This window comes from Blennius ocellaris, assembly GCF_963422515.1.
Source record: "Blennius ocellaris genome assembly, chromosome: 13".
Lineage (NCBI taxonomy): Eukaryota > Metazoa > Chordata > Actinopteri > Blenniiformes > Blenniidae > Blennius > Blennius ocellaris.
The window spans coordinates 3,163,633-3,188,047 of record NC_137662.1 but is presented as its reverse complement, the minus strand read 5'-3'; the positions used below and the strand labels follow the sequence as shown (position 1 = coordinate 3,188,047).

The 24,415-nt window shown below is 43.3% G+C and overlaps 1 protein-coding gene across 2 annotated transcripts in view; it reads left to right on the top strand.

Annotated features, from left to right (window-relative positions):
* Positions 1-24,415, top strand: part of epas1b (endothelial PAS domain protein 1b) — a 59,700-nt gene that overhangs the window by 12,897 nt on the left and 22,388 nt on the right. For both annotated transcript variants that reach the window (XM_080507252.1, XM_080507251.1), the window contains exon 2: positions 18,743-18,933. In XM_080507252.1, the coding sequence (XP_080363378.1) occupies positions 18,743-18,933 (191 nt within the window). The remainder of the gene's footprint in view (positions 1-18,742; positions 18,934-24,415) is intronic.

Here is a 24,415-nt window from a genome sequence, read left to right as displayed (position 1 = left end):
TTTATGCTAACTGGCCGAAGGGTAAAATGTTAAAACACGACAATCTGTGAGAAAATAGCCGATAAACGTTGGTATTTCCTCTGCTGGGCGGAGCTTCTGACAATAATAGAGTGACGTCACTGGTTGTGCACACGCCCAAGTTGTGTTTACATTATGGAGGATCAGAGTTTTGAGGACGAAGAGGCTAAATTTAACCATATTTCATCGTCATCATCATTTCAAACCCAGTGATTGATGAAGAAGACACAGAAGGTCGTTTTGCCATCGGTGACCCCGTCTGGAACATGTTTGAGGAAGCAGAAGACGCTTCGTCCTCCATTCGTCCTCGTCTCCTCGTCTCCTCGTCTCCTCGCCTCAGCAGCCGCCAGTTTTCACCTTTGAGGCTTTGAGGCTCCTGAATTTTGGAAGAACGACCGGCTTCCTGGTTCCAGCATGTTGAAGCGCTTTTCCGACTGCGCGGAATCACCGAAGATGAGTCCAGGTGTTACTTGATCGTCTACTAGCCGCCCGAGCTAGCGGCTCCTGCTAGCCGCTAGCCGCGCGCCTGTGCTCCTTTTTTCCTCTCTCGGTCTCTTCCAGGCTCAATCTTTCATCAAGGCTCATAAAACGCCGACTATAACTTCAAAACACTGTAAAAACTTAGATATTTAAGAAGGAAACAAGCCAATGTAAACACAACAGATGGAGATCTGCACAACTCTTGACGTCACGCCCACGAAGAAGGATTCCCCCGACTTCCTCGGCTGGAGATTCAAAATTCAAATAACTTTGTTATGCAACAACAGTGGTGGGGCAGAGTCGGAGGAACCTTAGAAGTAGAACCCCAACTATCGTTTTTTGCAAAGTAGTGTTTCACATTTCACTGGGCCTTTAAATCACTTGAAATTTGTCCGCTTCCCTCACTTGACAAGATTTTGTGGCTTCATGACGGAATGAAAATATTGTTTCGCTAAAATAAAAATGAAAATGTCATGTGGAATTATCAAGAAACTTCACTTTTATCTTCTTGATGACAAAAAAAAGCATTTTAACACCTACCATTTTGTTAGACAAGTCAACTTTTTAGCTCATTGTAGCCGACTTCTTACCCGTTCATACCGACTACTGCCACTAGGGGTCTCGATACACATCAAAGGCCGGTAGTAAAACAGTCTTCCTATGCTTTTAGCTTTTCTGGTACTTGAGCTCGCCTCGCACCTCCTGAATGTTCAGTGCTGTCAGTCAGTGGACTTTCATCTGAAACTTGGGCTTTTGGAAGGTCAGACGAGGGATTTCACTGCAGTGTGCGAAGATCAAACAAATAATGGCGAGACGGTGAGTAACAACGGCAACCGGCTCGGCTGGGATTTACTACCCGCCTTCCAGGATTCACCGTCCGCCCGTCTCAGCACTTTCACACAAGGTCTGTTTTCGAGGAAGTGCGAGAAGTTTAGAATTTTTCTCTTGCACTGTAATACTTCTCATCAATTTATTTATTTATTTATCACATCGTTTTGCCCCCCCCCCCCCCCGCACAAGGCAGTCACACCGGCATTTTTGAGGCTTGCTGCAAAAATCAGTGACCGCGGTAAAAATGAGTGCGAGGCTCGCATTCCTTCTCTTTAAGTCTCTGTAATCCGGCCCTGCAGATCACGCTGAGTCATGCCTTTTTTTTTTTTCCCCCACCATCTTTCAGGACATGAAAGCCAACGATTTTCTCCTTTTTCCTCCTTTATTTAACCATTTTCACAACTTCGAGTTTGGAGTCTGTGTTAAAAATACATTTAATTGCAGGAAGACGTTTCAGGTTTTGAGCTGAAGTTCCCCAACGAATATGTCCGAGTCAGGAACGGTCAGACGAGGTTGAAACTTCAAACTTGAGACAGACGCCTCACTAAGAGTTCCAAAAGGAGGTTTTGACTGAACGGTCAGTGTTTCACTTCTGACACTTTGATTTTTGTTCAGTCACATCAGCATTTCACAAAACAGTTAAACTCATTGACTCCCTCTTCTTCTTCTTCTTTTGGGTTTAACAGCAGTTTGCCATAAAGTTGCATTACCGCCATCTGCTGGTTCTATCTGTCTACATGGTTTCCCAAATGGTTTTTCTTCTATATTCTTTCTTCTTCCTTCTTCACCAAATGCCAATTCGTCCTCCATAAGACCAAGAAGAAAGTTCAGCATTGCGGAGTCCTGCCAAACAAAATGACATAATTTCCGTCGTCGAGCTCCTTCTGGCTGAACAAAAGAGTTGGGGCAGTTCCACCCATCCTGGATGAACCCTGGAGGAGCTGCACTGCTGGAACTTCAGCCCTGACCTGGGCTGAGTATGTGTATTGCAGCTCGCTGATACGCCGTGATGCACCTGAACGCATCACTCAAAGCATCAGCTCCTGCAGTGAAAAGCAGACAAACATCGCGCTGTTTTAAAAAGTCTCTCTTTTATTAGTGAAACAGTTCAGAGGAATGTTTCTGACAGCACAGGAGGAGAGAAACAAACTGTGCAGTTGAAAAGTTAAAATGCTGCTTCAGGCGTGCAGCCTGCTTTGAGGGGGCGTGGCCTGCTTTGAGGGGGCGTGGTTTGATGTGAGGAGCGTGGCCTGTGAGTTCAGCAGCGTCTTGCGGAGTATGAACAGTCCTGCCAAACATAACGGGTTTTTTTCGGAAGCTTGTTGACATCACTGCCAAACTTTCGTCTTGTTCCTACGGGTTCAAAGAGTCTGCAGGGGTCTTGAGGGTCAACGGCAGTTGGCGTCCGTGAAGTTGCACTACTGCCATCTGCTGGTTCCAGCGGCTCTGTATCGTTCCCGCCACTCAAAAAGAAAGAACGAAAGGCTCGATGTGAAGTTGATCGACTCCTCTTCTTCTACTGTACTTATGTTTTACTTGTAGAAGATTCTTTGATGTCTTTTTAGCTTCAGCATCACATTGGCCTCCAGTCTCAAGGTTGGCGGTTGGATTCCCGTCCTCACAAGGTGCACTCAGCCGAGACCAAAGGTTTTCAACTTTGAGGCATTTTTGCCGATTTCCCCCACAAAAAAAGTCTTTAAATGTGTCAGACCTTCAAAATGAAGATGATAAACCTTAAAAACTGAAATTTATCAACTTGCTATTGATACCAAAACATTTTATTAAAACATTAAATGCGACAATCATTTTTATTTAAAAACTGACACTATATATCAGAAATTGATAACTTTTGTGAATTTAACACGTGCAATTACAATATACTGAGTGGGCTGTGATCAATTGCTCTGCAAAATCAAAACTCAATTATTTTTAGAGATGATAAAAAAACGAGCAGAAGTCAGAAGCTCAAAAATTGTCGCTCCCTTTCTGAATCACTGCTGGCGGCTGGTGTAAATCAGGGGCAAGAGAAAGAGCACTTTTATCTGGAAAAAATAAATCAGAACACACAACGACATTCACATCTGCTGAGGTGTAATTATTAATTATGCAACTACATCCATGCAGGTCAGATAGTGCTGATTTAAAAAACGTATTTGTATTCATGGTGATTCTACCGAGAAAAAGATTCTCTGCGTCACGTTTGTCTCCTCAAACTGCAAAACTAGAGTTTATTTGTAAGGATTCCTTCTGTGTAGCTAAATTTCCTACATGGCAAAATGTTTATTTGCTTTTGTTAAAAAAAAACACCCAGCAGGAATCACTCCAGGGGGGCTGTGGAACGACACGTGGCTGCTAAAAGGCTGAAAATGTTAAAGTCCAAATTGAACATTGGCCTTCCTCTCAGTGAGTCTCAGGGTCTGTGGCATGTCAGAACAATCCACAGATAACCTGCATGTTCTCCCTGCGTCTGCAGGAGTGTTTTGAACGGCCATTTGAACGACCTTATAAGTTCACCGCCAGCCACACTGACCGCCATGAAGGTTGCCGTGTGCAGGTTGCGCAGTGGAAACACACGCTGAATCACAGCCCACGATGTCCGCCAGAGTCAAACGCCAGCGGCCTGCATCCCACATCCCACATGCATTTATTTCCCCGCGTCTTGACGTTCTAGTCACAAATGATGTATTTCAGTTTAGTTTGATTAGTTTAGTTGGAGTGTGTTGCTCAGCAGTGCTGCTTCTGATGGGTCCTGTGTCAACAGTCTCTCTCTCTCTCTCTCTCTCTCTCTCTCTCTCTCTCTCTCTCTCTCTCTCTCTCTCTCTCACACCACCTGTGGTCTCTGACTCCATCCCAGCCTGAGCCTCTTTCACTTGGCCAGTCTATCCCACCATCAGCACGGCGTGGGCGAGTTTGTTTGTTTGTGCCAGAGAGAGAGAGTTTATGTGTGTGTGTGTGTGTGTGTGTGTGTGTGTGTGTGTGTGTGTGTGTGTGTGTGTGTGTGTGTGTGTGTGTGTGTGTGTGTGTGTGTGTGTGTGTGTGTGTGTGTGCGCCTATCAGAATCATCAGCAATCTCCTGCATCGTTCTTCCCCTGATTGAGCTGAAGTCGGGGCCCCTGTCTGGGATAGCTGTTTGTTCATTCGTGTGTGTGTGTGTGTGTGTGTGTGTGTGTGTGTGTGTGTGTTTGTATTTGGCAGTGCTTCCAGAACTTGATGTTCCCCAGGATCACAGATTAGCCAGCACTGTATTGTTGCTCTGTGTTTGTGTTTGACCAGGCGCCACAACTACAGGAAGACTCACTGTAAGCAAGGAAAGGTGTGTGTGTGTGTGTGTGTGTATGTGTGTGTGTGTGTGTGTGTGTGTGTGTGTGTGTGTGTGTGTGTGTGTGTGTGTGTGTGTGTGTGTGTGTGTGTGTGTGTGTGTGTGTGTGTGTGTGTGTGTGTGTGTGTGAGTGTGAACAGACTCCTTGGTCTGTTCTGACTGGATCAGCTCCGCTACAGTGGAAATTGCCATGTACACATGATTAAAATACACCAATATCATGTTTAATTCGTAGAATTAGAACCTACAAGTCTCGTTCCAATTAATCTTGGGACAACGTGTAAAGTGTAAATAAATCGGAACTATTCTGATGATTCTCATGAATACGTAGTTTTAACATTTGCTATGCTTTCTGCAGTCATTTTGGAATAAAATGAGAGATTTGAACAGTTTTTAATTAAAAAATATCTACAGAAACTTTGCTCAATGGTTTGGGACAGTGGCGTGTTTACCACAGTGCTGGACAGTGAGACAGGTGTCAGGAATATTTAAAGATGAATTAGTGTCATTACTGTGGAGGATTTGGACACCAAACGGACCCCCTCCACCTTCCTCCACCTTGATGCAGCTGCAAGTTACTTCTTCCCAGAATCGGCACTTAAAGTTTAAGTAGCTGCAGTAATGGCCGCCGCATCAAACGCTGGAAGCCGTCAGCTTCCAGATTTTCTGCCGAGTTCGGCTAAGCACGCCCTGGATTCCCTCCAACCGCTAAAAACCGATACGGATCTTCAAGCGAACGCTGTGTTCCTGAACGGTGAGGTGAAGGTGCGGTCACACGCCGTTCAGGCCGCGGTCGATGGAATCTGCCCATCTGTTCTCAGTGATGTGGTGAAAACGACAAGAGAAGATTTTTAGTTACCAGGCAGGAGAGCAAAGGATCCGCGACGAGGCCACACACACACACACGCACACACACACACACACACACACACACACACACGCACACACACACACACACGCACACACACACACACACGTGCACGTGAATGTGAGGAAAACAACTCTGGTGTCCCTGCAATTGTTGTGATAACAGGTTGAGAGCTGCTTATAGGAAACAGATCCTGAAACCAGAGCCGGCGTCAGGCTGCGTGTGGGTGCTTGCACGTGAATGTGTGTGTGTGTGTGTGTGTGTGCGTGTTCATATCTGGGTTGAGCTGACTGACCTGACTGCTTGTCGGGCTTTCAGCTGCAGGTATGAGAGGGAGGAGTCGATTCCTCTGCGGTTTAATCCGGTCCGTCCAGGTGAAATATGAAGAAATGTTATTAAAAAAAGTACACACGGATAAATAGTGACGAGTACAATAAATAAGGTGTGGAGGTATGTAGTAGTATGGTAGTAGGGTGTGACCGCTCCAATCTTAATACTATCAAATTTATTTCAGACCAACACAGCAAAAAGCTGTGTTTATTATACATATTATTCTTATTATATTGTACATATAGATATGTTTATTTGAGGCCAGTTGGCTTAAAATAAACACAGTGGGTGTTAATTCAACTCTGGGAGTTAATTCAACTGTGAAGAACAAACTTCAAATATGGATTATTGTTCCTTCAGATTAAAGAATATAAAGAGATACGCCTTTATTTATTTAGATAAGTTTCAAGGAGATATCGTGATTATTAAAGAAACGACAAGTGTTTTTAAGTAATAAAAAATTATGTTGGTCGAATTCATACATTGCCCAAGATTATACATTTCCATTAAACTTTGGACAAGTCAGAATTTGTTTTTCTCCATTTTCCCCTTAACTGAGTACCGAACTGTACCGTATTTTATTTTATTTTATTTTATTTTATTTTATTTTATTTTATTTTAACTAAAAACATTTCATTTAAAATAAGAAAAAAAAACCCCAACTGATTCCTTCATAAAATAAATACATCAATATAATAAGTAATGTTGAATAAACCAAATGAGTCATGTTCACAAACCCAGACCTTGTTTGTGTCATTTCGCATCGGGAATATTACAAAGAAATTAAATGAATTGACAAAGAACGTAGAATTTTGCACAAGAGCTGATGTGCTCCGGGTCAATCTGTAACTACTCTCTGTGCTCTCTGTGCTTATGTTTGCATGCAGACGGGAACAGATGACGCTTTGTGTGGCGTAGACATGGCGGGGGGGGGGGTATTAACAGTGTCATTACAGCCAGCAGAGCCAGAAACAGACACGACAGGTTCTGTGTCTGCCTCCGTCTTGGCTTTATCGTTCCCTTCATTCGTTTAAAATGTGGGTTAAACGCAGGCGCCGTGTCCATTACAACCTCATATCTGATGTGCGCTTGACCGCCGGCGCATGTGCACCTCCTCCATCTCCCGTCACTGATAGGTTTTCACGACGGGCCGAACGCAAAAAGCTGAATGGGAAGGCCGGAGGCAGCACGGGAAAATGAAAGTGAGGGATCAATGCGGGCGTCGCGCCTGATGCCCGGCAGCCCGGCTGCAAGGTGAGAGAGGGAAAGCATGCCGTCCAGCCGCATGCTTGAAGCCGCCGGCTGCCCCGTCGAGCAGAACCAGTTCACTACACTCCAGGAACAGTTGTAAAACAATCGGCCCCACCCTCTCATTAAAGCCACAAAGAGATTGTTTATCGGTGACCTGTTGACTACCTGCACCAGAGTGGAAACTCATCAGTGATGCGTTTGTCTTTAATGACAAACCAGTCAGTAGGTGCACAAGTGGCAGAGAAAAGCAGAGGAACTGGATTAAACTTCCCCCCGTCACTAATAATGAGCCTCCTCTGGGACCGGTGAGGAGGATGATGATGATGATGATGATGATGATGATGATGATGAGAACCGTCAGTCAACTCTCCAGTGTGGTTGAGAGTGTCTTCATGTGTTATAAACTTAATTACTCCACTACCAGAGGACACAGTGTGAACAGTCGGTGTTACAGCTCTGTTTTGATCAGTTAGTTAGTTAGTTAGTTAGTTGGTTAGTACAGATAAACCCTTGACATCTACTTGGTTGGTTAAATAGTCTTTTCTCTGTTTTTGTGACTCATCACTTTGACCCTGACTACCAACTGACTGATAACGCTTTAACATGTGCAATGGTTGGTTGGTTGATTGGCTGGTTGTTTTTGTTGGTTGCCTGGTTGGTTGGTTGGTTGGCTGGTTGTTTTCGTTGGTTGCCTGGTTGGTTGGTTGATTGGCTGGTTGTTTTTGTTGGTTGCCTGGTTGGTTGGTTGGTTGGCTGGTTGTTTTCGTTGGTTGCCTGGTTGGTTGGTTGATTGGCTGGTTGTTTTTGTTGGTTGCCTGGTTGGTTGGTTGGTTGGCTGGTTGTTTTCGTTGGTTGCCTGGTTGGTTGGTTGATTGGCTGGTTGTTTTTGTTGGTTGCCTGGTTGGTTGGTTGGTTGGCTGGTTGTTTTTGTTGGTTGCCTGGTTGGTTGGTTGATTGGCTGGTTGTTTTTGTTGGTTGCCTGGTTGGTTGGTTGATTGGCTGGTTGTTTTTGTTGGTTGCCTGGTTGGTTGGTTGATTGGCTGGTTGTTTTCGTTGGTTGCCTGGTTGGTTGGTTGGTTGGCTGGTTGTTTTTGTTGGTTGCCTGGTTGGTTGGTTGATTGGCTGGTTGTTTTTGTTGGTTGCCTGGTTGGTTGGTTGATTGGCTGGTTGTTTTTGTTGGTTGCCTGGTTGGTTGGTTGGTTGGCTGGTTGTTTTCGTTGGTTGCCTGGTTGGTTGGTTGATTGGCTGGTTGTTTTTGTTGGTTGCCTGGTTGGTTGGTTGGTTGGCTGGTTGTTTTCGTTGGTTGCCTGGTTGGTTGGTTGGTTGGCTGGTTGTTTTTGTTGGTTGCCTGGTTGCCTGTCCCGACTCTTTGTTTTGACAAGCATTAGCCGTAATGCTACCTAGTCATAGCTCGTCGGCTATAGATGGTTATCATTATTTCCTTTTCATAAAATAAATTATATTGTGATATAATGATCGTAATGACTTCTTTCACACTGAGCTTATCCAGAAGTGTGTGATGGAGGTAAATATAATCCACATTTGACTGAATTGGACTTCTTGTGGGACATAAACCTTGTTGTTAAACAATAAAACTTCCAAGCATCACAAATTGAATGGAGATTTTAAAAAACACTCCCACTTTATCGCGTCATCCACTGTTTGATTGCTGTTGTTATGGACGTGTGTGTGCGTGTGTGCGTGTGTGTGTGTGTGTGTGTGCGTGTGCGTGTGCGTGTGCGTGTGCGTGTGCGTGTGTGTGTGTGTGGTCACCCCCTCTCACTCTCACTATGGCCGTCATGTATTTTCTGCCTTCAACTCTCTCGGCGTCGTGGCGTTGTGCCAGGACGCCGTTGGCTCGTTCCCGTTCGTCCTGTCGGCGCCGCTCGGCATCTGCACGAGTGCCGGATGATGAAAGGCTGACAGGCCTGCATCGGCCCGCATCGGCCCGCATCGGCCCGCATCGGCCCGCATCGGCCCGGCTCAGGTTAACATTCTAAACCGGTCTGGAAGCGGAGAGTGGAAGCAGAACAAACAGCGTTATCTCGGCTCTTCACGTCTCTTTAACACGAGGAAGAGCCGCCGTCACTTTGTTTCCAGGTTTTCTGTCTTTCCACTCTCGCATGTCCTCCAGAACAATTCAAATCTCGGTTACTTGTTTACTCTTATGCCTTTTCATAGTCCTTATAAGTTACAAACTTTAAGATTTTCATTGCATAACCTGCCCTCAAGTAAAAGTACACAGTTGTCTCCGTAAAAAACTCCCCAGAGGATTAGTTACTTTGGCAATAACAGGTACTGATTCAGGGTATCTCTGTGAACTTTGACTAATAATAAAATCTTCAATTTCTTTTATTACAAATTTAGGTAAAATAGTTGGTTTTTTTCTAATGGAAATTACTTAATGCCCACAAAAAGGATTATTTATATAAATATACAGGAAATCACTTTTTTTTTCATTTCTATCTTAAAATAATATTTCCATCAAATAAATGTATTACTGTACCTGAGTCCTGTTTGAACATTTAATATTTATTAAAGGTTGTATGTTCTCTGTTATTTGGAAAATATATTTTTTCCACTTCAAATTAAGATAAATCTAAAAATGATTAATGTAACTTGATTCAAACTGTGAAATTGTTACATATTTTAGATTTATTGCACATAAAGGGATGTTTTTAATGCAATTATCATTTTATTTTACAATTGTACAGTTATTATATTATATTATTATATCACAATATTATATCTTAACTTTTTACTGTTCTTGATTACTTTAGTGCAGCTTTTTGAAAAAAAAGTCCCTTTTAACACTGACTCTATGAAAGAGATGTAAAAAAATGACAAACGCTAAAGCAACGTGCGTAAACAAAAACTACGTATGATGAGTGTAAACCAACAAACAAACTGCAAACCGTCACACTCAAGTTTATTTTCCTTAAGCTGCACATCAAATGACCTTTGTTTGTTTGTGAAAAATAGAATTAAATGTGAAACGTTTCCCAGAAGAGGGTTAAAATCTGTCGCTTCGGCTCCGGGGACGTGTTAGAAGCTCATCAGGTTACGGAGCGTTTGACCTTTGTTTTGTTTGTTTATTAATCTTTACGTATTAGCTTGCAGATGTGTGTGTGTGTGTGTGTGTGTGTGTGTGTGTGTGTGTGTGTGTGTGTGTGTGTGTGTGTGTGTGTGTGTGTGTGTGTGTGTGTGTGTGTGTGTGTCCTTCGCTGGACCTTTTTAGTCATCACAAGACTGTCGGGAGTGTTGACAGGTCTCTCTCTCTCTCACACACACGTACACACGTACACACACACACACACACACACACACACACACACACACACATCACCGGCTGCAGCTCAGAAGTGTCTCAGAGGTTTTGCGTGTTTTGCGACTCGACCCATAAATGTGTTGTCGTACGAACCGAGGCGACCTTAAGTCACCGTTCAGAACCATCTTCTCCTTCCTTTTTTTTTTTTTTTCTTCTTTTTTTTTTAATCTCTTCCCTCTTCTTTCCTGGTAATATTTAGTTTCACTGTGTATTCATATGAGGACAGCTCTGAGTGGACCAGCAAGATCAATCCGGACGGGGGGCCGGGCGATTTGGCTGAAAAAACAAACACAACACCCCTTTTTTTTTCTTTTCAAAGAAAAATTCAGGTTTCGGGTTGTTTTCTTCTCAATGCACTTTAAAAGGACTGCAGACATCAGATAGATTGTCAAAAGTGCAACTTTTGTGCTATGATTGTCCCCAGAGTTAAAATGCGTATAAATAATAATAAAGAGGCTCAGTCATTCAGTAAATTCAAGCTTTAAACAGGTTGAAGCAAAAGAGCAACAGCAGCTCGGGAAAGCCAAATGGACTAGTAGAGCGGAAAGCGAAAAATGACCCCAAAAAAATTAGGGGGGAAATTTAGATTTGCTAAATAAAAATCATTTTTGAGCTACAGATTCGACACATGGCTTTAATTCCCGGCACTAATATGGACTGACTTGTGCCGCAGGTCTGCAGGACCTGGACCACCACGTTATATCAAAGTGTCCCCACCTTTCACATGCAGGAAAAGGTGGAGGAAGACGTGTTTATTTAATCCCACCGCTTCACACTGTTGCCGTCATCTTAACTTACTACAATATAGCGTCATCGTCACTTTCAGCGCATTAAATCCTCCAATATATTAAACGATCAACAGTGAAGACAAGCGAACACTCAACCAGCATGACTGTAAACAAACACTCCTCGTGTCACCGTCCAGCAGTGCACCTCGCCACGCTCAACTCTGTACCTCTGTTTTTAAACTGGCACGCGTTTAACACTCCTTTCGTCTCCACTCTCGCTTTGTTACATGATTTTACGCCACAGTTTGTGACACAAAAACGTTTAAAGTTTGTGAGTTTTGAACTGTCGTTCTCCTCTTTGATCATCACCGTTTTCTCTCTTCCAGAACAATGTTTTGAATATTACCTGGTAATAAGTTCAACTTTGCTTCATGAATTATGTGAATAGTTTTAAACGCCACAAGATCCATACATTTTACAATTTTTGATTGTGGAAAAAGTACATTAGTATCCTCCCTATTCCGGGTATCTAGTTTTGAACTTGTTTTATTTTAAATCCAGAGTCACCCAGACAGTTTTGAGCCGGAGCGTCTAAAAACATTCTCGCCGTCGTTGGATTCGAACGGCGCAGACCAGGCGCCGCTTACAGTCTTGGGCGTCTGTTTCCACGGCAACGGTGCCCGGAGAGTCGATGAAAACGGAACGAAAACAGAGAAATGATGCCATCTTCACTTGGAAGCGCTGTCGTGTGAACAGGAAATCCCGACGTGCCTGATGGTTCACGTTTTTAAAGCGTCGAACTACAAACGGTCTACGGATGGTTTGAAATGACGGATACATTTTCCGGTCTTCCCCTTTTTTCCCGTCCGTTCTCTCCTCACTCTTCCCTCCCCGCCGTGGCTAATGGCCGCCGGCATTGGATGGCGGCGGCGTCTTATCCGCTCGGGGAATGTTAAGTTGTCTGTGAACGTGTGGTGCCTCAGCTGGCGTCTCTCGGTAACCCGCCGGCGGCCCTTTCATCACCGCAGCTTAACAACAACACACCTTTATTCTTTAATGACAAATGCAAATGACTTCATATTTTCACAGGATCTGAATGTGGGGTTTTAATTTCTTTTTAATCATTTAATGTGTTTACTTGTGATTTCTCTTCGCCTTTTAGTGGGAATTCAATTAGCACAAATATATTTTGAGTTATTTGTCTCAAACGAAGGCTTCTTGGTGCTCTTTAAAGGATTATTCTCCTTTTAAAGAGAAGTTTTGAGCACAACATGTGTTGGTGGTGTGAGCTGACAGACGTCCACCAGTCCGGTAGGAAGGATAGAGTTTCATTGAATCCTGCACCACTTTATTAAACGTCTGGTCTTTCTGCTGTTGCCAGACAATGTCAAATATCATGGATAAACGTGGCCTTTGGAAATATTTCTTGTCTTCTTCTTTACCAAGTTTCATCAGCATGCAGATTAATTCACGTCATTGGATAAACCGCCGTCGTTCTGGATTTTTCAATCGACTCTATTGTGTCTCGTCACCAGTTGGTCTCAACCTGCGTCACCGAGGAGCAGAAAACAACGAGAATGAATAATAGTGAAACTAAAAGGGTCTGGAAACACAGAGTGGAGAGGTGTATCCATCCATCCATCCATACATCCATCCATACATACATCCATCCATCTCTCCATCCATCAATCCATCCATCAATCCATCCATCCTTCCATCCATCAATCCATCCATCCTTCCATCCATCAATCCATCCATCCTTCCATCCATCAATCCATCCATCCTTCCATCCATCCATCCATCCATCCGTCCATCCATTCATCCGTCCGTCCATCCATACATACATCCATCCGCTCATCCATCTGTCCATCCATCCATCATCCGTCCAATCCATCCATCCATCCATCCATTCGTCCATCCATTCATTCATCCATCTGTCCATCCATCCATCCATCATCCATCCAATCCATCCATCCATCCATTCCTCCATCCATCCATCCGTCCGTCCATCCAAACATCCATCCATCTGCTCATCCATCTGCTCATCCATCCATCCATCCATCCGTTCATCCATCTGTCCATCCATCCATCCATCAATCCATCGGTCCATCCATCTGTCCATCCATTCATCCATCTGTCCATCCATCCATTCCTCCATCAATCGGTCCATCCATCCATCCGTCCATCCATTCCTCCATCCATCCATTCCTCCATCCATTCGCCCGTCCATCCATCTGTCCATCCATCCATCTGTCCATCCATTCATCCATCCATCCGTCCATCCATTCCTCCATCCATCCATTCCTCCATCCATTCGTCCGTCCATCCATCTGTCCATCTGTCCATCCATCCATCTGTCCATCCATCATCCATCCATCCATCCGTCCAATCCATCCATCCATCCGTCCATCCATCCATCCATCCATCCATCCATCCATCCATCCATCCATCCATCCATCCATCCATCCATCATAATACATAAATACTCTATATATCATGTGACGACACAGTTTGACTTGAGATGTTTCAACCTTACAAAAGTTGTAAAAAAATAAATAAAATCAATCTCCATATTTCAAAGCCACAAAGTAAAGATGACTTGTTGGACAGACGAACTGATTCCATCTGACCTCCGACCTCTGACTCCCAGCACCGTCAGTCAGAACAGAGGTTGAGTCCGACACTCTGGTCTTGTAGAAACCTTCCCAAGCAGAGTGAAGCGTGTCTCGGCTGCAGTACGAAGCCAGCGTTGAATTCTTTCTCTCCACATTGCGCGTCGGTTCCGACCCTGTTGGGATGAAGGTGTGACGGAGGAGGAGAGGTTGACCTGGTCACCAACCCGTCACACATTCGCTTCGTATTGAGTCACCAATGAACTTAACAAGCATGCGTCTGCCTTGTTGGTGAAAAGAGCCACAGAGATCACGAGCACACGGAGAACAAAACGTCACGTGTGCACAGTGAGACGGATGCAAGCGGCACTCACAGTCCACCTGGGGGGCGCTGATGACAGCAGGACCAAACTTTCATTCGTGGACGATTAAATACTTCATTCTGTGAAATGTCGCAAAAGACCAAAGTTCTCTTGAGTCGGAAATGGGAGTCTTGAATTTGCTTAGATTTTTTTTGCACATTTAAGCCCAAATACATATGAATTTTCATTTTTAAATGGTAGAAAGCAGCTCCACCCACTTGAACCGACCACAACATCAGGTGAACCTTGTTGGTACCAGGGTGGACTCCAGAAATACCAGAAATACCTTCTTTCTTTGTCTCAAACGCCGCATTTTAACGCCACACGATGAGAAACGACAACAAATAAGAGCAAATCTCTCCCGACCTACTCGTGTGCGTCAGGGTGGCGGGGAGGTTCAGTGGGTCCGTCAGACGGCTGGAGCGCGGCGACTCCCATTGTTTCACATCCTGAAGTGTTCCTCCGGGATCCGCAGCAACAATGGCCTCGCGCCATCAAAGACACGCACTCACACACCCGTCCAGCCCAAGTCAGCTGCTGGCCCGTCGGTAATGAGGCTGCTTGTCAGGCGGGGGTTAATGAGTTTGGGCCCGGCGGACGGGACGCCGGCTCGGGGAGACCAGATAAAGCCGCTTCTGTGCTGCTAATTGTGCGCCACCGTCAAAAGATTTGATCTCGTTTTCACTACAGATCCTGGATCTGTAGGAAGGCAAGCGGACTTTCCTTTGCAGGATTGTTGGATATAAAATGATGCAAAATGCTTTAATTCTCTCGATATGTTTTGAAATAAGCAGAATTACTTGGGAAATGTTTGAATTCAGGTTGATCATCGTTGTAAATCCCTCAGACTTATATTATTGTTTGTAATCTTTTACCTGCTTTCGGTTGAGATTCTAATATTTCACAGATTAACTTCAAGGATTAAGCTGAAGCATTTCCTTTCAGATGATGATGATAATAATAAGAATAATAACAATAATCTCAGACAAACTTCTACACTCAAGTCACATTCAATTTAAAGAAAAAAATACACTTTACTAGTAGAAAAAGTGTACATTCTGTTAACTGATCAAAAGTCTTCTCTCAATTGGCAACAACGAATCAACTTAATATTACTAGAAAATAAAGGGTTGCAGTTGTTTATTTTCAAGAAAAAGTCCCTTTTTTCATGAATTTGAATTTAGAATTATTTGAATTTTGAAGGTTGAATCAATGAATTGTAATCAAATAGGAGCCCAACAATAATATTGAAAAAAAAAACATGTCTGATCTCACGTGAAACACACATTTAGTACCAGACCAAGGTGCAGATACTAAGAACTAGAACTAGAACTACTAAGAACCAGGAGATGATGGTGAAATGTTGGTGGGAAGGTGTAAATATGTTCGACCTTCTGCATTGTATTCATGGTCTAAAAGCTGGAGATAGATTAAAAAAAAACTGAAATATTCCCTGCAACAATTCAGGTTTAATCATCTGTTGGGATAAATTGTGTTTCATGCAAAATAAATGAGAATATTGCAAAAGTTTTTTTTTTAAAGAAGTGTGAAATTGACTTCAGGTTGATGATTTCAGTCAAATAAAAAAAAAAAAAAAAAAGCTGAAATGACCTGATCTGATGGATAAAAAGGTTAAAATCCCTTGAAACATCAGGGATTTCTCAGTATTGACACAATAGCATGACTTCAGTACTTCTACCTCAGTGTGGAACCTCACAGTGAAATATGTGCTGCCTGTTTTTAATTCAAAGTTTTAAAGGTTTACATTTCTTCACAATTCCACATTTCGATCAAATTGTCCTCCGAGACCAAGTTGCATAAAGTGATGTAGAAGATGGATTTAAGTAACGTCGTCATATACAAGGCTTGGCGTTGAGTGTGAGGGACCCTGGTTCAAACCCCTGGAAGCTTGATATTTTAAAAAAAAGAAGAAAGAAACAAATCTTTAAATTCAGCCTATAATGAGTTGTTATCCGTGTGAAAGCAAAATGCCTCTGCCAACAACAACCTGGTTCAAATCCTGATGGAGGCGGGAACTGAACTTGTGATTCCGGTGGGAGATTTAAGTCATTCCTATTTCTTGCACCAGGTGGCAGTAGTGAGTCATTGTTTCTCCCGAGATTTACCAGCCCCCACGTCAAAAATCCGCTGCTTCTGCTTCTTCTGTAGTCATGAATGAGATCGTAGAGACTCACTGTACCACCTTGTGGTGCAAAGTGGTATTACACCATCAACCGGCTTGCAGGTTAAAGCCACCTGATTTATTTTTAGCTTGTTTTTTTTCACTAAGACGATCACAAAGACTCTTGTAAATTAACCTCATGAGTCAGAGACGTATTGACGGAAATGTCAGACATAAAGTCACGTTTAGTGTTTGTGTAAGCTTCCTCTAGTGTGTCGAGGTGTTTAGTATATTTCCTGTCTGGCCGAACGGTGAGATTCTCCTCTGCTTTGTTTGTTCTCACCTTCTGTTGTGTTTGAACCGTCAGAAAACCTGTAAAATATGAAAATTGGCACATCTACATTTTGGATGTTTGTGTCCTTTCTCTTTCACTTTGTTTTTCGGGGTTGTCGGGTTCATGCAGGTCTGAACCGGCGGCGATGCCATCCGGTTTGATAAATCTGCGTCGTGTCACTGACGAGGGAGGAAAATCTGCATTTGCTGCAAATAACACGTCAAAAAACACGTCATCCGATGTTTGTGCCTCCATTTATACAGCCAATGTGGTCGCCGAGTCGTCTTTTAATTAATCTGCTGAATACGTACTTGAATCACTGATTGTTCTTCAAAATGTCAGAAAATGGCAAAAAAAAATGAAATCCAGACCTTAAAATATCTTATTGTCCCACAAAACTGAGGAAATATCACTGAAATCTTCATGATTGCCTAAAGGAAGCAGAAAATTCATATTCAAACATCCAGGAACGGATGAACAAAGCAGAGGATTAAACATCGGAGTGGATTCTGTTTCATTATTTGTTCTTTATAATGAGAGAAAAGTTCAACCAGTGTTTCCTACAGCGTGAACGACGGAAGGAAGAAAACAGCTGAAATACGACAATTTCTGCTTTTTTGGCCTTTTAAAAAAAAAAAAAATGAAGCTAATAAGAATAATTTCTTGTCAAAATAGGTGTGGATTGTTTGTTCTTCCTCATGTCCGAGCTCGGGTGAAACCAAACCTCTAATATGGCTCGTTTTTCTGCTCGGGCTTCATCCGTTTGAGCTCCCATGTTAAAAATCACACCCATTTCATTTCAGAGCCTTAAAGAAATAAACAACTTCCCTGGAAAAACACCCAGAGTCCTGCTCGCTGATATCATGAAGTGTTTATAGACGGTGTTTGTGCTGGAGAGAAGCGCTGGGGGAGGATTAGAATAAATGTGTTTGTGTTGCTGCACTGTGGCCAGTTTCTGCTTTTGGACGTTAAAGAGCCACACATTTATTGATAAGCGACGGCCTTAAAGCTACAGTACGTCATATCTTTGTTCAAAAATCCACTGAAGTCACCAAGCGAAGCAGTTAGCCTCATTCCAATCGTCATGTAATACCGTTTTGTGCCACCAGGTCAAGCCACAGTGAGAAGGGGACGTTCATAGGGGCCGACTCACTGCTGCCACCCAGTGCACAAAACAGGCATTCTTCAAATGTAAAAACGCAGCTTCAAGAGCCTTTTTTTTGTTTTTTAATTGTACGCTGCATCGAGCACGTAGCGTCCCTTATTTCCAAACCTCGCAGTCAATTTCGCTCAATACTTCTTACCTCAAATGATTGAGCTGAACAAACAAACATAAATAAACGGGCTTTTAAAGGAGACAGAGTTTGTAAATAGTTGATTGAATCAGCGTTTCTGACCAACGAATCATTATTGAGGCTGATAGTGAAAGATAGTGAGTTCAGAAAATACTGCTGCAACAGTTGGAACGAAAGAAGGGAAGGATGTAGGAGAGAAGGAAAGGCAGGAGGAGGAGGAAAGGAGAGCAAAGAGAGAAAAGCTTGGGAAGCGAAGAGAAAATAGAAAGAGAAGAAACAAACGGTACAAAGGAGGAAGGAAAGAACAAAAGAAGGAAGAAGAGTTAAAAATGGAAGGAAGAAATGAGGAAGAAAGAGCAAAAGACTGATAGAAAACGATGGAAAAGAGGGGAGAATAATGGAAAATAGAAAGAAGGGGACAAATGGAGAAGGAAAGACAATAATTGAAAGTAAGAAAAGCAAATTTGGGGGTTGAAGGAAAGCCAAATAAAAGAAATGAAAAATGGCAAAACAAAAAAAGGAAAGAAAAGAGAAAAAAAGATAAGAAAAAGCACTTTTTTTTTTTTTACTTAAATTGAGAGTTTTGAGTCTCTTCACGGTTCTACCTCCACCTCATCCCCTCATCTTTACCTAAAGCTCGTCGCAACGCTTCAGTTATACGAAGCCAAATGTTTATTTTCCCTGTGGGATCGTTGAAATTCATCGACCATCTAATCTCCGAGCAAAACAAGCTGCCAAGGCCTCAGCATGGGCCACCACCGTGTTTAAACTGTGTGTGTGTGTGTGTGTGTGTGTGTGTGTGTGTGTGTGTGTGTGTGTGTGTGTGTGTGTGTGTGTGTGTGTGTGTGTGTGTGGTGACGGCAGGAGCAGCTCGGAGCGGCGGAAGGAGAAGTCCCGCGACGCGGCGCGGTGCCGGCGCAGCAAGGAGACGGAGGTGTTCTACGAGCTGGCCCACCAGCTGCCGCTGCCCCACAGCGTCAGCGCCCACCTGGACAAGGCCTCCATCATGAGGCTGGCCATCAGCGTCCTGCGCACACACAAGCTGCTCGCCATGAGTACGGCCCGCTGCCGCCGCCGCCGCCGCCGCACACCTCACACCTCACACCTCACACCTCACACCTCACACCTCACACCTCACACCTCACACCTCACACCTCACACCTCACACCTCAAACCTCACACCTCACCTCAAACCTCACACCTCGCACCTCACACCTCGCACCTCACACCTCACACCTCGCACCTCACACCTCACACCTCACACCTCACACCTCACACCTCACACCTCAAACCTCAAACCTCACACCTCATACCTCACACCTCAAACCTCAAACCTCTCACCTCACACCTCAAACCTCACACCTCACACCTCACCTCACACCTCACACCTCACCTCACACCTCACACCTCAAACCTCACACCTCACACCTCAAACCTCACACCTCACCTCACACCTCACACCTCAAACCTCACACCTCACACCTCAAACCTCACACCTCACACCTCACACCTCACACCTCAAACCTCACACCTCACCTCACACCTCACACCTCACACCTCACACCTCACACCTCAAACCTCACACCTCACACCTCAAACCTCACACCTCACACCTCACACCTCACACCTCACACCTCAAACCTCACACCTCACACCTCAAACCTCAAACCTCACACCTCAAACCTCAAACCTCACACCTCACACCTCACACCTCACACCTCACACCTCACACCTCACACCTCAAACCTCACACCTCACACCTCACACCTCAAACCTCACACCTCACCTCACACCTCACACCTCAAACCTCACACCTCACACCTCACCTCACACCTCACACCTCCACACCTCACCTCACACCTCACACCTCACACCTCACACCTCACACCTCACACCTCACACCTGCACACGACCAATCGTATCCACAGTCAATCAACAACATCCACTAAATATATTTTTATTAAGCAACCTGAAAAAAACCCTGCAATCTTCTCACAGAAATGCAGTTGTATTTATGTATTATTCCATGATTGGCCAAGTTATTACAAGACTCTTTTTAATTCAGTCATGTGATATCAATATATATTGGCATATATGTGTGTTGGCAATGGTTATAATTATTATTATTATAAGTAGTAGTAGTAATATTGACTTTATTATGTTAAAAAGGGCCAGAATTATTAGATTATTCGATTTATTACGTTAAAAAAAATCGGATTATTCAATTTTTGGCTTTATTATATTAAAAAAAGGACAACCCTAGGACATTATTGGCCTTATTGCATTAAAAAAGGCCAGTATTTTTAGATTATTAGATTTATTGCATTAAAAAAGGCCAAACTTATTAAATTTTTGGCTTTATCATATTTTAAAACTGACAAAGTTATTACATTATTAGATTTATTGCATTAAAAAAGGCCAGAATTATTAGATTATTGAATTTATTGCATTAAAAAAGCTAAAAAGTAGTACATTTTTGGCTTTATTATCGTTTAAAAGGGACAAAATTATTACATTATTGGCTTTATTACATGAAGAAAGACCAAATATTGAAACGTATGACATTATTGGCTGTCACACAGTGAACCTGCAATGATGACGTAATGACTGATGATAACATCGCTCTTCCTCTGGTCCCCAATTTACACTGCACACTATGGTAGCTGCAAATAACGCAAGAATTTTAGCCAATAAGGTAATAAAGGTAGGAAAAAAAATTTGAGCCAGTAATGGAACATTTTGCCAATAATTGTATCTTTATTACTTTTGTCTTCGTTTTTGATTTTGCTAATTGTTTAACATGTTTTTACATCATTGGTTAAGTATTATATTATTGAAATAAAAAAGAAATCAATGCATAATGTACTAACTCTAGCCAACAATGTGGAGCTGGAGGAATAAGACTTTTTTCTTTTCTTTCTAATATTGTGGATGAAATAGTTAATTGGCTTCATTTTGTTACTGGCAGGTATTCCATTATTAGGACTTTATTTACATTATTGCTTTAAAATATTTATTTATTTTATTTCACGAGCCCTATTTTTTTTTTTTTTACTTTAATTTCACTTGAATAAGTCTGCAATATGACAGTCAATCTATATATTTCTAACACTATGATGTTTTTCTAAATCAAATTACTTTTTAAATGCTTCCAATACGTGTAATTCAAACTGTGGAATCAGATTTATTGAGTCTAAACAAACAGGAAATGGTGTTGGGTGAACGTGACGGTGTTGACCGTACGACCTCCTCCCATTCGCCACTTTCAGGCAGATCGCCGTGTTTTCGTGTCGGTTTGTCCCTAAAGCTGGAAAACATTTCTCGGCCTCTTTCTTCTCGCGCTCCTTCCTCGCGTTAAAATTAGCCGGCGAGGAAGCTGCAGCCATTGTTCTGAGATTCCTGGAGTCTCCGGACGAGATCAAGAGAACGTCAAAATGTGGCAAAACGGAATCAAAATAGGAATTTCTCATCAAAACTGCTCTCGTTTTCAGAGATTTGTCCTTTGCGCTGCCAAAAAAAATCCATTTAAAGTTGAGATTTAATCAGTTAAGGACGTCTTGATGTTGAATAAATGATCTCCATGAATCTTCCTGCAGCAGCTCCACTAATCTGATCAGGACCTGAGCCTCTTCAAGCAGCTCGTACAGCCGTTTAACAAGCGCCGGCAGCTCGACGAGCTCTTGCAATAACAAGGCGTCAGTGGAACGGGAAAGGATTGTGATTAATGCAGCAGATTACCCTTATCGAGAAATCTCCGCCCTGCCGCCGCAGCGCGCCATTGTGCTCTCCTTATGTAATGTTTAATGCTTTTTCTATTGACGGCTCGCCATTGTTCGCAGGGGAAACACTGATCACCGCTTCACATTTCTTTTGATTTGTGGCCCTTCATTCCTCGCCGGATTAATCAATCAGGACTTTAATCACCGGAGATTTTAGAGGAAAAGTAGAAAAACCATAGATCCTGGATTAAATGTTGCGTTTTTGCTCCTGATTGCATTCAAACATGTCAAATTCTGCTAAAAACAAATAGAAAGTCATTATTATAAATGTGGTTTTAAGGATCGTTTGAGGCTATTAAACATAATTAGCTTGTAAAACCTTCAGATTTGAAGACGCATGTTTAAATGGAGTCCAGGAGTTTGTTTGTAATTTGATTGAACTGGCCCTTTAATTTTACCTGCGCTGAGTTTGTGGTTTCCAAAAGAAGCCCATTTTACACAAAATGACACAAAATAGCAATCAAATGAGCATTAACAAGATTTAAAATGTGTATTTTCTTATTAGCCATCATTTTAGAATCATGATTCAATTTAAAATACTTTTTTTGTGTCTTGTTTTGCAAGTGGATTAATTAGATTTAAAGGGTAAAATAGTAAATGTCCACATTATGTCAGTTTGACATTCAAATTTTAAACAGTAAACACCAAAAGTATATTTCAACTTTAAAATAAATAATTGTACCTTTTTGGACAGACAAAAGAGAGAAATGCAGAAAAGGTTCAGGTAAAGATTAAATATGCAGAAAAGAGACTCTTTTGGGTAAAAAAAAAAAAAACGGATTTTAAAAACTGTGGCAGGAAGGATCGTTTTTAAGTTTGCAAGGCTCACTTTTACATCAGACTAATAATAATCTAATTTACTTGTTTGCACCTTCATTTGAGGGTATCGAGCATTTAAAGGCAAACCTCTGACCGGTTTAGACACACAAATGATAAACTGGACAAAAAGGGGGACAAATCAAATAAAAACAAGCACAAAAAAAAGACATAATCGAGGAGAAATAGTTGAAAAGCAGCGAATTATTAATGTGTTTGTAAGTTGATGAGTAAAGACGAGTGTTTTATAAAAGAAGTAGCAGAAGTCGTAGAAATAACTTGTTTGTTTCATTTAATTAACGCAAACAAAAACCTGTGGGAGTGAGGGAGAGGAGAGAGATGATGATGAAGGTGAGGAGGAGGAGGAGGAGGGGTGAAGGTGATGAGGGCAGAGAAGCAGTGGGTGGGGGGGAAGAGGGGGTAGGTAGAGGGGGGGGGGTGGGGGTGTAGAGGGGGGGTAGAGGGGGGGGTAGAGATGCAGCAGGCAGATTGCGGCGTTATCGGGTCGCTCTGATTGCTCGCCGATGGAAAGCAGCGATTGGCGAGGAGGCGATGAAGCTCCGCCCCCTCCCCGCTGCTGGCTGAGCCTCCGCTAGCCATAACAGCGTTGGCGCCACGCATGCTGGCACACACACACACACACACACACACACACACACACACACACACACACACGGTCTCAGCAGGGAACACCTTGTTATGTAAGCTGGCTCGAGACCCGATAAAAACCCAAATTACATTTTCGGTTCAGAACAAGTCAGAAACATGGAAAACTTCCCCCAACCTGAAGTAACAAAATACTCTGCTACAGTACTTTCATCTTTCAGTACTCGAGTACTGTTTTTTTTTTTTTTTTTACTGTCATTTCATTTGGAGAGTAAGACTGATAAGAAAGGAAGAAGTGTCCATAAAGAGAAAGAAGCTGGTAAATCCAGTGACCAAGAGAGATTCAAATGTGAGAAATATATCATTTTGAATTAAAAATATCTGTTAAAACTACAAGTAGAAGTCATAAAATGTACTTGAAATCTTCTCACGAGGAGTCGTTTCCTACATTCCTGGATGAATGTGTGTTGTGGTGATGAATTGAGTGTCTAGAATATCGTCTTTCACTCACAGGCTGTTTAGCAACATCATGTCTTTCACCCGATTCCTTCTAATAATCATTAGAAACAAAACCAGAACAGAAACCTGAGGCGGGGTGGCGGAGGCCCGCATCGGAGCGGCGGCGGTGAGGTGATGGAGGTTTGCTTTGATGCCTTCTGTTTGGCGTTTCACGCCCGGAGCGTTGCTCTTTTCAAGTGTCCTGTGAAGCAGTGGGCCAGACGCTGGCCCGGCCAGCAGGGGGATGAACAGCAACCTTTTCCCTCCACTCCGGTTGCGAGAGTTCGAATGTGAGCGGAAACGATTATCGGAGCGGCGGCGGCGGCAGCAGCAGCAGCTGACCCTGCCGAGGCTCTGCGACCCATTATTCTCAATCTGGGGTCGTTACGCAACCGAAGAACAACAAGGAGGGGATCTGAAGTGCTTAATCACCGCTCGCTATTCAGGCCAAAGGTGCTGCTGCTCCGGGGCCTCCAGAGTCTCCCTCGGCCCCCCGGGGCTCATGAGAAAGCTCTGGGCTGGGGGTTAACACCCCCCCTCTCACCCCCGCCACCCCCTCCTCCTGCTCCCCGGAGGACCGACCCTATCTGGGCCCGGATCCAAACTCCGGCCCCAGGCCTCGCCGGGGGCCTTGAGAACGGCTCTTCTCTTATCTCAGGGAAGCACACTGGAGGAATTGCGAGCTTCCCACCCTCCTCCCCCATCGACTACTGGGCTTTGTTCAGCGTGAACACACACACACACACACACACACACACACACACACACACACACACACACACACACACACACACTCCCTGTTGAGCCGGGGCCAGCAGGGTGAGAGCCGCGCGTTTTG